The 12,175-nt window shown below is 43.9% G+C and overlaps 1 protein-coding gene across 1 annotated transcript in view; it reads right to left on the bottom strand.

The window, feature by feature from the left end:
- Positions 1–12,175, bottom strand: part of LOC115476557 (ectonucleotide pyrophosphatase/phosphodiesterase family member 7-like) — a 77,473-nt gene that overhangs the window by 33,383 nt on the left and 31,915 nt on the right. The window contains exon 2 of the mRNA XM_030212983.1: positions 5,758–5,903. Coding sequence (XP_030068843.1) covers positions 5,758–5,903 — 146 coding nt within the window. The remainder of the gene's footprint in view (positions 1–5,757; positions 5,904–12,175) is intronic.

Genomic DNA, 12,175 nt, shown 5'->3' with positions numbered 1-12,175 from the left:
CATAATTGAACGAAAACGTCTATCTCCATGGGCGTTTATCGCCGAGAACGGGTCCGTGAAGGGGCGGACCGAACCGTATTTCCGAAAAAAATAGACGTCCATGTTTTATTCGACTATTTGTGAGCTGGGCGTTTTTGTTTTTCAGTGATAATGGAAAATGAAAGCGCCCAGCTCAAAAACGAATAAATCCAAGGCATTTGTTTGTGGGAGGGGCCAGGATTCGTAGTGCACTGGTCCCCCTCACATGCCAGGACACCAACCGGGCACCCTAGGGGGCACTTTTACAAAAACAAAAAAAAAGGTAAAAGAGCTCCCAGGTGCATAGCACCCTTCCCTTGTGTGTTGAGCCCCCCCAAATCCCCCTCAAAACCCACTGCCCACAAGTCTACACCATTATTATAGCCCTAAGGTGGGAGGGGGTTAGTGACCACTGGGGGAGTCAGGGGAGGTCATCCCCGATTCCCTCTGGTGGTAATCTGGTCATTTAGGGCACTTTTGGGGGCCTTATTCGTGAAAAAACAGGGTCCAGGAAAAGTGCCCTAAATTCTAGCTACAAACGCATACTTTTTTTCCATTATCGGCGAAAGGCGCCCATCTCTCCTCGGCCGATAACCACGCCCCAGTTCCACCTTCACCACGCCTCCGACACGCCCCCGTCAACTTTGTACGCTTCCGCGATGGAGTACAGTTGAAAACGTCCAAAATCGGCTTTCCATTATACCGCTTTATTCGTTTTTGTGAGATAAACGTCTATCTCCCGATTTGGGTCGAAATCTAGGCGTTTTTCTCTTTCAATTATAAGGTGGATTGTGGGTTAATCAGTGGGATATTCAGCGGCATTATATAAAAAAAATGCTGACCTCAGCACTATCTGGATGGTACTGGACTGCTAGGAGGGCAGAACTAGAAGTTTTATGCATATATTTATTAATTAAAACAATGTATATCCCATTCTATCTTCAAATCTAGGCGGGTTCCAAAATAACATATATAAATTAAAAAAATAATAATCAAACAATCAAATAGATTAATATGTTTTTCAACAAAACTAATTAAACCAAACAATTCATAACTTCAAAAACAACATCATTCAGAAATCAAAACTTATCTATATATGCTGCCACTTCCCAAACTTTCCAGTATCAATCTTCATACTAACTTCCACTCCTTCCAACATGTTTTGAATCAAAATCTCAAAGCCAGCAACTTCTTCAGGGTCATCCCCCTGGGCACTATCCTCTATTATGGCAAGTCCCCCTCCCAGTGCAATTCAATCATATTGCTTCTAGGAGGAAAGCTCTGGAAATGCTACTTACACCTTCTTGCTCTGCTGATTCACTCGCAGGCCAGGGCCTTGTAGTCTCATGGGACCTGCTGGATCTGCATGGTCAAACTCTTTGAATTTATTTATTTATTATTTATAAGATTTAACACGCATGTCTTACAAGCATTAAACTTTATAAGCAAAATGAGAACAGAACAAGTATAAAACAAGTGACAAAGGCTTAGTAAAAGGAGCCCTCTTCCCATTTTCAACTCTGCTCCCAGATAGGTTGCTCCCCTCTCACCAAGAGCACAAGGCAATCTCTTGGTGGGGGGGGGGGGGGGGGGGGGGGGAGGTAGTTCAGCCCCATTTAAATCTGGAGCTTATATTTAAAATGTTAAGGCACATTATTAAATCTAATCATACAATAATGGGCCTTTCCCTCTGAGTTGAACATCCCTGCAGAAACCAGTCTGAAAATGTAAGGCATACACCTTTTGATATGGATATGTATTTGTTGATATGCATTCAGTTTGTTAGGGGTCCTTAAAAAACGTATGGGTAAACATTCAGCCTGAGACAATCAGTGTTTTTGTAAGCGCTGACTGCCGTGGGCAGAATTAGCCATGTCCGGGCTTCAGTATTGAATATCTGGGACTGGTTCTTTTGGTGCTAGCCATTGAGTCTTATGCAGGTCCCGAACAATATTCAGTTGGGATCTGGATAAGATTCTTATATGGGTCCCGGCTGAATATAAGCTGCAACTCACATAAAAATTCTGGCCACGCACTGACCACCCCCTTCTGATTCCCTCCCTCCCACAGATTGGAACTTCCAAATCCTCCCAATTAAGGTTCCCCTTCCATGGGCGTAGTTTGACTGTTTCATTGGGGGGGGGGGGCAAAGGATGGGGCAGAGCATATTAGCATATTAATTTGCATATATATACACATATGTATGCAAATGAATATGCTAATATGGAGGAAGGAAGGAAAAAAGAGCTGGCTTTTTTGGGGAATAACCATAATGAATATGTATCACCCACTCTATTATGACCTAAACAGCATTTATCAAAATTAATACTTAATATTAAAACAACTTACTTTATTCAAATCAAACATAAACATTAATACATTTATAACACAATAACAATACACAAGTTGTGTTCTGTATTAATACTTATGATACTCAATGTAGTTCTTCAAACTTTCAAAAAGTCAGATGATTTATTTTCATTCCAAACGACGAAATGTATACTTTTCCATCTTATAGTTCACAAATGAGTATCAGTCACTTGTCCATCAATAAACAGAGAACAACATCCAAAAAAAGGGGGAAGTGAAGAAATTCACGGTATCCTCAGAGTGGATCAATATCGTCTGAAGCCAATGACTTCACCATACCGGATCCTTATATCAAAATTCCTTCACAACGATGTTCAATTCCACATTCATATATATATATATCAACAGATCTCAACACAGGCCGTGTTTCATTGTAACTTCTTCAGGAGATCCAGCCACATTCGAACACTGAGCCCAGTGTTCGAATGTGGCTGGATCTCCTGAAGAAGTTACAATGAAACACGGCCTGTGTTGAGATCTGTTGATATATATATATATGAATGTGGAATTGAACATCGTTGTGAAGGAATTTTGATATAAGGATCCGGTATGGTGAAGTCATTGGCTTCAGACGATATTGATCCACTCTGAGGATACCGTGAATTTCTTCACTTCCCCCTTTTTTTGGATGTTGTTCTCTGTTTATTGATGGACAAGTGACTGATACTCATTTGTGAACTATAAGATGGAAAAGTATACATTTCGTCGTTTGGAATGAAAATAAATCATCTGACTTTTTGAAAGTTTGAAGAACTACATTGAGTATCATAAGTATTAATACAGAACACAACTTGTGTATTGTTATTGTGTTATAAATGTATTAATGTTTATGTTTGATTTGAATAAAGTAAGTTGTTTTAATATTAAGTATTAATTTTGATAAATGCTGTTTAGGTCATAATAGAGTGGGAGGTAATTGGAATTGACCGATAATTAAGAAATTTAACTCATAATGAATATGTATGAGATATTAAGCCAGCTCCTTCTCCCTTCCTTTCTTCCTTCCTTCCTTCCTTCCTTCCTTCCTTCTTTCTTTCCTCCTTAACCAGCACTCCCTCTTCCTCTCCAGTAGTATTTCCCCACCCCCTTTCCCATACCATGCCTGTGTTGACCTTAGAAATGCATAGGCTCTATAGTAGAACAGGGCAATATTAAGCTAATGAGCTAGGTACACAGGATCCGAAGCCCTCTGCCTACCGCAGGGGACCAGGAGCAGCCACTAGAACGCCCCCCAGGGGTGACAGCGTATTTGCAATAACTTTGTGGTTAAACTTCTGTTAGCTTTCTGCATCAGCCCCTCTGAATCCCTAATTGATTTTAAATTGACACCTACAGGTTCTGAGGTAGGGCACTTTGCTCCTCTCCATCCCCACTGGCTGCCTACAGCTGTGTACTTGAGAGAATGTAAAATAAAAAGAGCCAGAACCCATCAGGAAACAGAATATATTCTCACTGAAATTTATTTTCTCCTCCACCTTGTAAGGCACTGCCTACCCAACAAAAACAGTGTAGAGATCTGGCCATCTGAATTTATTTATTTTCTCCTCCACCTTGTAAGGCACTGCCTACCCAACAAAAACAGTGTTAGAGACTAAAGATGGACCAACAATAAAGAACGACAACGTGGATGCAGACAGCAGCAGCTCACAGGTTTGCTTGCTGTGTTTTGAGTGAACGGCAACGGCTGTGCGGGGAGTGGAAAAAACAGAGATTTACCAAATGGCTTCTTCCTTCCTTACAGTGGACTAGATAGGCTGGCTGGCTCACTTCCACTAGTATCGAAGAGTTGCAGCGGCAAACTGGCGGTAGTAAATGCACCAAACAGGCAGCTCGACTCCGTCCTTCGCTTCCCTGCCCTCTTACCGTCCCGCTCGCCCGAAAGGAAATGACATCAGAGGAAGGTGGAACGCAGAGAGGGCAGGGAAGCGAAGGACGGAGTTGAGCTGCCTGTTTGGGGCTTTTACTACTGGCGCCCACCAGTTTGCCGCTGTGACTTCGGGTAAGAAGATAAGTCGTAATTCATTTGGGGGGGCAATGCCCCCCCTCGCTCCCCCAGTCTACGCCCACCACCCTTGAAGAAATCTAAGCTGGTTCCAAGACCTCTCGATTTACTATAGACTCCCCTACCATTGCAGGTCTCTGGTGGTCTAAGGGGAAACGGGAAGGAGTGATACCCACATTCTTGCTCAGTCCTGTCTGCTCTTTAGACAGTGGCATTCCTAGGGGGGCGGACACCCGGGGCGGCGCCCCGCCCCCTGGGTGCAGCACCCTGCCCCCCCCCGGGTGCAGCACCCTCCCGATGCAGCGCGGACCCCCCCCAGGTGCACGCCGCGGGGGGGGGGGGAGTGCCGCAGTGCGCGCCTGCTCAGAGTTCGCTGACTTTGCGCGTTTGCTGGAGCTCCCTCTGACCCGGAACAGGAAGTAACCTGTTCCAGGGCAGAGGGAGCTGCGGCGAACGCGCAAAGTCAGCGAACTCAGAGCAGGCGTGCGCCACGGCACCCCCAGCGGCGTGCACCCGGGGCGGACCGCCCCCACCGCCTCCCCCCTTCGTACGCCACTTTCTTTAGATGTCTGCCATGACCGCAGCCTTGTGGTACTTCAGAGACTTACAAAGGTAGGGCCAGTGGCCTGGGGGGGGGGGGGGGGGGGGTAGAGGTAGGGTTGGGGCCAGCTTAGATTTTCTTCAGGGGGTAGGCTCTTAAAGAGGAATTCTGAAATTCTGGGGGTGGAGGGAGGGGCATCAGGAGGGTGGGCCGCTGGACAATATTCTGCTATCTGGAGGATAACCGGGCACTGGCCAATATTCAGACTGGTGCCTAGTTAACCTCACCACATAAAGTTAGGATAGCCTTTTTTCTGTCCTAACTTTATGCGGTACCTGGCCAGTTAGCAGACTGAACAGTGCTGCTAACCAGCTTGGTCACTGCTCCAGCCAACCTCTGCCCACCCCTAACCTTGCCGGTTAGAGGATGGCTGGGTATATTCAGCAGCATTGTCTGGTTAAGTGCTGCTAAATATCTCCACTTAGCCCTGAAAAAATATTTAATCAGCTAGGAGCCTCTCCTGGCTATTTAAATAACTTTGAATATTTATCCCTAAGTGCAACATTAATGCACATTATGAGCCTCTGTTTCATGTACGTTAACTCAATGCACAATAGAAAGTTTGAACATGTTTAAAAAGGTTTATTTTTTATTATTAAAACAACTGTATAAATTAACCAAAAATGTGCAGATATTGGAAAAGTGTCTAAACACATGGAAAATGACCTGGAAATGTTTGCCCTGTACACATCCCTACTCATTGACATTTTTTTCATATTTATTAATATGGACAGGAAAATATTCAGTTGAGATTCTGATGTGATACCTGATTCTGAGCCGTAATCCACAGGGGCAGCACACCATTATCCCACCATTCTGTTTTGTTTTGTGTTTCTTTAAAAGAAAACTTTTTCAGTGTTTCAGGATTAAACATCATGTTGTGAATAACGCCATGCTCTTCCACCCAACGACCTATAGAACAGAAGAACGGAAAAAAGTAAGGTAAACATATGGTAGCAAACAGGATGCTCTCACATAATAACAAAACAGATGTTGCCAGATGCTACTGGTCCTATTTTCTCCTCCAAAGCTGAAACAGTTGGAATCCCTTTGAGAAATCATCAGTAGTTATGCACTCATTTATTTTTCTGAAGTAAAATAAATATTACTCCGGTTTATAGGAGGGATTTTTGTGAGAGAAATGCATTTCTAAAGGCAAAGTTGGTGCTCATCTACAGGCTTATTTTCGATAGAGAAGGCCGCCCATCTTCCGACACAAATCAGAAGATGGACGTCTTTCTCACAAGATCGCCCAAATTTGTATAATCGAAAGCCGATTTTGGGCCTCCCCAATTGCTTTCCATCGTGGGGATGACCAAAGGTTCCGGGGGCGTGTCAGAGGCATAGCGAAGGCGGGACTTGGGCGTGCCTAACACATGGGCGTCCTCGACCCATAATGTAAAAAAAAAAGGGAGTCCCTGACAAGCATTTGGACGACTTTACCTGGTCCTGTTTTTCTTACAACCAAGGTTCAAAAAGGTGCCCAAACTGACCAGATGACCACTGGAGAGAATTGAGGATGACCTCCCCTTACTCCCCCAGTGGTCACTAACCTCCTCCCAACCTCAAAAAATATCTTTAAAAATATTTTGTGCCAGCCTCAAATGTCATACTCAGGTCCATCGCAGCAGTATGCAGGTACCTGGAGCAGTTGTAGTGGGTGCAGTGCACTTCAGGCAGGCGGAACCAGGCCCATCCCCCTCCCCTACCTGTTACACTTGTGGTGGTAAATGTGAGCCCTCCAAAACCCACCACAAACCCACTGTACCCACATCTAGGTGCCCCCCCCCCCCCTTCACCTGTAAGGGCTATGGTAGTGGTGTACAGTTGTGGTAGTGGATTTTGGGGGGATCAGCACACAAGATAAGGGAGCTATATACCTGGGAGCAATTTATGAAGTCCACTTCAGTGCCCAGTTGGTGTCCTGGCATGTCAGGGGGACCAGTGCATTACGAATGCTGGCTCCTCCCATGACCAAAGGGCTTGCATTTGGTTGTTTCTGAGATGGGTGTCCTTAGTTTCCATTATCGCCAAAAATCAGAAATGACCAATTCTAGGGCTGACCATCTCTAGGGACAACCTAAATGTCAAGATTTGGGCGTCCCCGACGCCCATCTTGTTTTGAAAATAAGGGTTTCCCCGCCCCTCCACTAGGACGTTTTGCGAGGACGTCCTCAGCAAAACTTGGGCGTCCCTATCGATTTTATGCCCCTCCACATGAGTTACATCAGTGGGAACCAAACATTTGAAAAGTAGAAAAGTAATATAGAAATGATGCAGTTAAAGACCAGCATGGTTCATCCAGTCTGCCTAGAAAAGTGACCAAGTTGTGCCTGTCGTTCTGTGCAGATTACTCCCCTCCTTCCTCAGTTTGGTCTCCTCTTACTAAACTGTGATAAGCACTAGCACATGCTTACTGTAGCTAAAAAATGCTTACCATGGGACACGCTAAGTTTCTGTTTTTCCACAGAGGGGGCATGTCTGAGGGAGGAAAGTTGGCATTTCTATGCTAATCAGTCTGCATTACTGTACGCTGATTAGCGCAGGATTAGGGGGTATGCCTTTACAACCTACAAAATAGGTGTCGGTAAGTGCTCCACACTAATTTTGTTAAATGGCCATCAGCTAATGGCAATTTACACAGAAGAGCATTTTAGGGATTCGCCACCCTCACCATGAAAATGTATTTGCTGATGTTGTTATCAGTTTCCTTCCTTGCAACTTCATATCATTTCCTCTAGTTCTGTAGCTTCTTAATTTCTGGAAAGGTCTGTTTGTTCATTCATATCCTTCAGATATTTAATGTCTGTATCATATCTCCTGTTGCACCTCTCCTCCAGGGTATACATATTCAAGTCTTTAAGTCTCATGCATCTTCTGGCACAGACCCCATGCCATTTGGTCACTTTCCTCTGAATGGTTTCAAGTCTTTTATGTCCTTGACAAGATACAGGGCCTCTTTTACCAAGCTGCAGCAAAAGGGGGCCGTTGCTAGCATCGGGGCATGTTTTACATGTACGACGAGGCCCCCTTTTACCACAGCTGGTAAAAGGGATGGTCTCACTTGAGGAGACGGTAAGGGCTCCTGCTCTATCTTGGCATTAACCGGGCAGCGCGCGGCACTGCCCGATTACCGCCGGGTATAGTCCAGTGCTACAAAAATAAGTTTTTGTAGTGCCGGAAATGATGGCGCGGTAGGGGTGGGAAGAGGGAGGGGCTTTGGATACAGAGAGGCAGCACTATATCTGTCTCAGACATAATGTGAGTTAAAAAGTACCTCAGCCTTTTTTGGATCTAAAGTCAAGAGAGAGTACATAGAGAAAAAGAACATGCTGCTCTATAGAGACTCATATAAGAGAAGCAGTCCTTACTTTATTTAATTTTCAGTCTAGCCTAGAGAATTGTAGTAAGAAGGAGAGGCAAAAGGGGTCCATAAAGGACGAATTATTGATTTGAGTTACAAAAGAGCATCTGAGAGGAGCCAACATGGATTTAAGAAGCTTGTCCAGCTTCAGGGAAAAAAGAGGGTAGAATTCATCCGCTACAAGGGCACTGCTGACGAAGAGATGCCTGGAAGACTAACAGGCTCATTTTCAAAGCACTTAGCCTCCCAAAGTTCCATAGAAACCTATGGAACTTAGCCTCCCAAAGTGCTTTGAAAATATGCCTCAAAGAGTCACTTCACTGGCTCCCTATCCGTTTCCGCATTCAATTCAAACTTCTCTTACTGACCTATAAGTGCATTCACTCTAACGCTCCCCAGTACCTCTCCACTCTTGTCTCTCCCTATGCCCCCCCCCTCAGGTACTCCGTTCTGTGGATAAATCTCTCTTGTCTGTCCCCTTCTCCTCTACTGCTAATTCCAGACTCCGTTCCTTTTATCTCGCTGCACCTCACGCCTGGAATAGACATCCCGAGCCTGTACGTCTAGCCCCCGTCTTTGCCCGTTTTCAAATCCAGGCTAAAAGCCCACCTCTTTAACGCTGCTTTTGACTCCTAACCACTACTCACTTGCCCTGTACCCTTTTATTCCCACCTCTTTAATTCCCTTACCTCTTAGTTGTTGTTCTGTCTGTTTGCCTGTCCTATTTAGATTGTGAGCTCTTTGAGCAGGGACTGTCTTTTCATGTATGGTGTACAGCGCTGCGTATGCCTTGTAGTGCTATAGAAGTGATAAGTAGTAGTAGTAGATCACATGAACAGTGAGCAAACTAGAGAATGGGAATATTTGCCATTGACTATTTCATTGTGGACTGTATGCTGCATCCATTCCATCTGCCTTTGTTATATGTTTTTCGGGGGGGGGGGGGTTGGATTTGGGAGTGACCACTGTATGTGTATGTTTATTTAACTGCTCATGGACTCTCTTCCTATCTACACTGAATGTCTGTATCAACCTGAAGGTGAACAAGAGATTGATTTTGGCACTCATTGGGGACCCTTTATCAATGTCTGTGGATTGGGAGCAGAGGAGAGGAAAAGAGTGTATTGAGAGACTGCAGACGCCCCAAATTATATGTGTTTATGCTTCCTCGAGGTTCACCATCATCCCCACCTAAAGGAGGACCCGGTTACATCATGTTAGGAGTTGGCAGGATAAATCAGGAAGATTAAGGAAGAAAAAAAACTCTAATGGGAAGGAAAGAAAACTAATGCAAGCTAATGGAAAACACTATAAGCAAAAGTAAAGTGTGGAATAAAGCAAATAATTTCTAAGAGGCTTACTTACTAAACTGTGTTAGCTGTTAATGTGGCTGTTAGCAAGCATGAACAGTATGGGTGCTGTATTAGACAGTTAACATTACACAATACTACTAGTACTTAACATTTCTAAAGCGCTACTAGGGTTACGCAGCACTGTACAGTTTAACAAAGAAGGACAGTCCCTGCTCAAAGGAGCTTACAATCTAAAGGATGAAATGTCAAGGTGGGCAGTCTAGATTTCCTGAATAGAGGTATAATGGTTAGGTGCCGAAGGAGACATTGAAGAGGTGGGCTTTGAGCAAGGATTTGAAGATGGGCAGGGAAGGGGCTTGGTGTATGGGCTCAGGGAGTTTATTCCAAGCATAGGGTGAGGCGAGGCAGAAAGGGCGGAGCCTGGAGTTCGCGGTGGTGGAGAATGGTGCTGAGAGGAGGGATTTGTCCTGTGAGCAGAGGTTTCGGGTAGGAACGTAAGGGGAGATGAGGGTAGAGAGGTAATGAGGAGCTGCAGATCGAGTGCATTTGTAGGTTAGTAGGAGAAGCTTGAACTGTATGCGATACCTAATCGGAAGCCAGTAACTTGAGGAGAGGGGTGATATGAGCATATCGTTCCAGACGGAAGATAAGACGTGCAGCAGAGTTCTGAATGGATTGAAGGGGGGATAGATGGTTAAGTGGGAAGCCAGTGAGGAGTAGGTTGCAGTAGTCAAGGCGAGAGGTAATGAGAGAGTGGATGAGAGTACGGGTGGTGTGCTCAGAGAGGAAAGGGCGAATTTTGCTGATGTTATAGTGAAAGAAGCGACAGGTCTTGGCTATCTGCTGGATATGCGCAGAGAAGGAGAGGGAGGAGTCGAAGATGACTCCGAGGTTGCTAATATGATTCTGTGAACAGCACAGGAGCATAGACTGAGCAGAAAATGAGTAGTCACAGTGCTTTACAGTTATTGCGGAGGTAGCAAATTTTAACTGTTAATGCAGCAAATAATGTGGCATAGTTAAAGCCACTTGAATAGGTGTAACTTACTGCAGCATGCTATCTGCAATGTACCGATGACATTTCTTCTGTGTTAGTTGAATATGGACATACCTCCAACAGTTAATGCAGAGCTTTGAAGTTGCCAAACATTAATTTTGTCAGTTTTAACTGCAAAACCTAACTGTATGCTAGGCAACTAAATGGTTAAACGTAATGGCAAGAGAGTCACAATTTAGCTTCTAAACCTTGTTCCCTGGGAAAGATGCCAGATATTCAGGCTCAGAAAACATATACAACTTATCTTTAAAATTTATAACAAAACTGCAGCTATATTTCAGGATGAACTGAGTTCCAATTTGCAAGACCTTCTCTCACTTACCTAAAACTTTCCCTGCCTCATCTGGAAAATTTACAATAAAATACAATATAAGGATTTATATTCCACCATTACACATTCATTTAGCTCAACGTGAATCACAACCTAAGAAGCTAGAACATTTCTAGGAATTACATAAAATTAAAATTTGCTCATTACTAACTATCTTACCACAAACTTCTGAAAAAGATATGTCTTTAATTATTTTACAAAATTGCATATAGTTCACTTCCAATCTAACCTCTAATGGTATTGAATTCCATATAATGGGCGCACAATAACAAAAAGGGAAATGGGACTTGATATACTGCCTTTCTGAGGTTTTTGCAACTACATTCAAAGCGGTTTACATATATTCAGGTACCTATTTTGTACCAGGGGCACTGGAGGGTTAAGTGACTTGCCCAGAGTCACAAGGAGCTGCAGTGAGAATTGAACTCAGTTCCCCAGGATCAAAGTCCACTGCACTAACCACTAGGCTCCTCCTCCACTAAAAAAGATGATGGGAGAACATATTTTTTAAAATTTCACCCCTTAATAGAAGGAAAAGGAAAAATTATGTCCTACCTACTACTACTACAAATCATTTCTATAGCGCTACCAGTCGTACGCAGTGCTTTACAATTGAACATGAAGAAAAGACAGTCCCTGCTCGAAAGAGCTTACAATCTAAATCTACTCATTTTCTTTCCTTTAGTCCCAATAGATCAGTCCAGAAGTTGTGGGTTATGCTTATCTGCCAACAGATGCCGATAGAGAACACAGAAGTGAACTCTACCATAAGATGCACCATACAGGTGTTCCAATTCAGTATTTTGATAACAAAGAAGTATGAAATAAAGGCATTACACCTCTCTCCTTTTCCCTTTGAACATTGAGAAACTACAAAATATTCCAAATTTGGAGAAACATCTGAAAAAAGCAAGAGCTGTTACTTGAACCTTCAAGGAACTCAAAGTAAGGCCTTTCTTGAAGACCTCCTGAAGAAAGGCTAGAAAATGGGCCAGAGAGGATTAAAAGGCAGAATAGCTCTTTCTGAACACCATGACTCAAAAACTCTCCAAACTCTGGCTTAAGCCATTGATGTAGATTGCTTTCTAGCTTGAAGCAAAGCTGTGACATTCTCAGGAT

The sequence above is a fragment of the Microcaecilia unicolor genome, chromosome 8 (genome assembly GCF_901765095.1).
Source record: "Microcaecilia unicolor chromosome 8, aMicUni1.1, whole genome shotgun sequence".
In the NCBI taxonomy this organism is placed as follows: domain Eukaryota; kingdom Metazoa; phylum Chordata; class Amphibia; order Gymnophiona; family Siphonopidae; genus Microcaecilia; species Microcaecilia unicolor.
This window is presented reverse-complemented; position numbering and strand designations above follow the sequence as displayed.